The following is a 4,238-nucleotide window of genomic DNA, read 5'->3' on the forward strand; positions in this document are numbered from 1 at the left end:
AATATTTAGCTTGTTCTAAGAAGGGCAACCCGTGCTGACTTTCGATTTAGTTTTGAGGTGCATTTACAAGGGGAAAAATGCATTTTTTGTCAGTTTTTTTTTTTTAATTTAGCTATTAAGTAATTACTTTTGCAATTTAATTTAAAAGAATCGAAATGTGTACGTAATTGTCGTTCTAATGAGATCTAAATGACAAAAATTGGTTTAAAAATGTTAATGTTATTAAAAAATCTACAGTCCATTAACGTGTCTCAGGCCACTAGAACAAGAAATGTAGGAACAAAATTAACATATTTTGAGAAATATTAAAAGAAAAGTTTATTCTTACTTAAAATATATCCATATTTACTTGTATATGAGTTTTTGCCTTCATAGGATACAGTTAGCCTATTCGCAGGTATAACCAAAACAAATATTTTTTTAATGACAGTTTCAAAACTCCAATTTCAATTTTTTTTTATCATCACATGGGGATTTATTTACAACATAATAGGGAATAAAAATGTGAAATGTATGTCAATACCTCCTAAAGTTTTTTCGTACCTGCGATATAAATTTTACGATTTTCGATAAAAACTAATTTTTTGGCCATATTTTGGTGAATGAGTCCAATTTCCTTAAAGTTATTAATGTTAAGTAAAATCTGTTCTAGTCTAGGTAATTTTAAATAAAGTCTGAAAGTTTTCTTAAAATCGGAAAACGTTAATCCTTAAATCGTTTCAATATTTGGAATTTCTATTGGAAAGATAGAGAAATGTTATATATTTTTTTTGCCGATTTTGATGAAACTTAAGATAAATATAACATGAAATCTAGTATTTAAAATAACAGTACAAAAATGGAAATGACTGTGTTTTTCGTGATTTTAAAAGTTCAGGGTCATTTGGGCCCCAAGTGCTATTAAGGTTTAATTTCCATTTTGTAATCAGCCGTTATTATATCAAAAATTTCCGTTTCATTATTTTTGAGGCGAAGATCTCTTACATATAAATCCAGAAACGAGGAACCGTTTGTGGTTTCTTTTACGATTATGTATTTTTATGTGCTGCGTATTATAATTATTTAATATGTACCCGCACTTTTAATTTATATAAAAAATTCAAACGACCTACTAGCTTACATACATTTATATAAATAATAGGGTAGTCCCATTTCTAGATAGGAAAAATTACATACAATTCTATCAACCGTATAATTAAATTTTTCTATATTAGTTGTCGTTGAAATTTGCACTGAATTTTACTATTTTGCTTTTAAAAATTAGTATTTCTATAATCTTCCTAATGATTAAAACATTTAAGGACCTTAGCATAAAAATATATGTAGAATATAAACAAATTCGAACAAATAAAAATCAAAATGGAACAAATTTTTCATATGGAACTCAATGTATATTAAGTATGTATATAAAATAAGTATTTCTTCATTGACAAATTAATATCTGTATTTGAGAAATTCTCGAAATCAAATATATTGTAATTTTAGTTCAGAATATTGACACTTATTTGGCGCCACTCTAATAAATATAATTATGTTATATTTGTTCTGTACATTTAAAACTTAGTTTAAAAATAAATATGTACATATGTACTCGTACATATTTTGAATTCTTTGTTTCTTATTATTTTAGTTTTTGATAAACAAATTGCACATTTGCGACATTGAACTGATAAGAAAACTAAACCAATCTTTTATTTGAAGTCAACATTTGAAAAAAAATCTAAAAACAATATACGTTTGATTTGGATTTTAGTGCACAACTTCCTATTTTATTAGTTTTGAAACAAACATTGAATCGTAAACAACGTTTAATCTTAAACAAAAAAAGAAAAATAACCACCAAATATTTAAAGAAAAATTAAGTAAAGAAAACAACATGCGAATTTTACTCTTAATACTAATAATGATGGCAATATTTGCAATAACTGCCAGAGCATCTGTAGTACGTCGAGATGTGGACGATTTCGGTGATGATGAAGATTCGGCTGAAAATGCCATTGATGAGGACAATAATGGCGATGATGACGACGATGATCCAGAAGATTTGCCAATAGCATCTATAAAATCACGGGCTATAGCTATGGATCGGGACTTGTGTCGTGAATTGTCGCGCTACCATCCTCATCATCCACGCTGTCAATTGTATTGTGAGAAATTAAATCACTGGATGGGAATGTGTCGTCGTGATAGTTGTCATTGTTATTCTTAAATTAAATTACACTAAATTAAAATAAAATAAAACGCACAAATATTCGTACATACATAACTAATTATAATTTCTAAAACAAAAAGGAAATGCTTATTATTTGTATTCAAAATTTATAATGATTAAAAAGCTAAATAAAAGTCTTATGCAGATACATACATACCTACTCTTACATACAAATGTTTTCTTTTAATTTCGTTTTGTAATTTAAAAATGGTTGTTTATCTTAGAAATACAAAAATTGTAAGAATTTAAGTTGTGTTACCTAAATATTGTTATAAATACAAATGACATCAAAAAAATATACAAATAATAAAAAAATTAAAATTGAGTCTCATCAGTTATAAGTAAATAACTGGAGAAAAATACAACATATATTTTCGAAATTCCCTGTGCAATGACCGAATTTGTTTGAAAACATATTAGATCAAACAAATTCTGCCATTGGGAATTTCGAAAAAAAGTGGAAAGAAATCTGTAAAAATTGATAGTCCGTTTTAAAGACATGGTGTGGAGGAGTCTCAAGGCCCCAAATTAAAATTGAATTTGTATACTCATCACCAAAAATGGGGAGTTTATTTAGTTTGTAACATATCGAAATATTGGTCGTAGAACCAAAAAATTCTGAGTCCTCATAAATTTCTGAAACGATCTTGTTATGTCCATCTGTCTGTTTGTTGTTGGACCGATAGGGCCTCGAGGAAATGATGTATGGTGATGCAATATTCCATAAATATTATTTGTTGATCAGAAAAATTGGTCTAGTAGAACCAGAGTGATGGATCAAAATGTGTGACAACCTCTTTCAAAAGTAGCTATTTTTCAAAAAATTTTCTTAAATATAAAACAGAAAATATCATAAAATTATGCACATTTTTTTCTTTTGATAAAAAGACAAGCTCCGTTGAAAGTGGTATGAATCGGTCCATGATTTCTACCAGTCCCCATAAAAATTTCTTTCCGGAATATGGCTTTATCTTACATAAATGCCTACTTATAAACAGCGGTATCCATACAAAATTGTGCCAACATAAGTTCTATGTAAAAATAAATCACAATTAAAAATGTTATGATGCGATATATTATAATTTCATTCAAGATATTTGTCTATTTTTCAAAAGTATTTATAACTTTTAAATTTATTATCAGCAATCCCGCAATTCTCAAAAAAGTGTTGGAAAATCCCAAAAAAGAAATTTTTAGTTTTTTGGTTATAATATCTATACCAGGGTCGGAGTTATCGGAACCCTTTACAAAATAATTAAATGCATATTGGGCCATCTAAAATCTGTTATTATATTTTGATATCGAATATGCGATTTGAGAATTTTTGGCCTAAAGTTTAATTTTACATAAAAAATAGGTGTTTTTTTGAATGGACCTGGTCCCCTCGGTAAAAAAAATTTATAATTTTTTAATTTTTTTTTTCATTTAAAATATTTTATGAAAACTTCCTTATACATCCTTTTAGAAATTTTTTGCGATAACTTAAAAAGAAAATAAGTTCTTTTTTTCCCAAAAAATTAGCGAAAAAGTCATTATTTTTAAACAGTTCTTTTCTTATTTGACACATACATATGTTGTTAGTGCAACGAAGGAAAACTGGAGAAAATCGGAAAATATTTGGATACGCTGTTATCAAAAAACTGGAGTAGGTTGGGTAAAAATGTTGAAAATTTAATTTTCAAATGCGAGTATCTCCTAAGTTATAAGAGATAATTGATTGTAGCTTTTTGTAGTGATCGAAAAGGAGATTCTATATATTTAATGGGTTTGAAATCGGAACACAGCCGAAGAAATAGGATCATTTTAAAAATTGAACACATACACTTAGGATAATTCATATACATTAGTGTGTCCCAAAATAGCTCCCAAATGAAATAACTTCCAATGAAATAACTCCCAATGAAATAACTCCCATCAAAAATGAAGTAATTCCCAAACCTGCAAAATTAAATAACTACCAAAGGGTAAAATTACGACAATGTAAAAATAATATTTTCTGTGCGAAGCCGGTTTTTGATACACCCCA

General features: G+C 27.6%; 1 protein-coding gene across 1 annotated transcript; it reads left to right on the forward strand.

Moving 5' to 3' along the window:
- The first annotated feature begins 1,790 nt into the window (after positions 1-1,790).
- On the forward strand, positions 1,791-2,386 carry LOC135958018 (uncharacterized). The gene has a single exon (XM_065508882.1). It carries the CDS (start codon positions 1,877-1,879, stop codon positions 2,207-2,209), a length of 333 nt encoding a protein of 110 aa, XP_065364954.1. The 5' UTR covers positions 1,791-1,876; the 3' UTR covers positions 2,210-2,386.
- The last annotated feature ends 1,852 nt before the right edge of the window (positions 2,387-4,238 follow it).

The sequence above is a fragment of the Calliphora vicina genome, chromosome 4 (assembly GCF_958450345.1).
Source record: "Calliphora vicina chromosome 4, idCalVici1.1, whole genome shotgun sequence".
NCBI lineage: Eukaryota > Metazoa > Arthropoda > Insecta > Diptera > Calliphoridae > Calliphora > Calliphora vicina.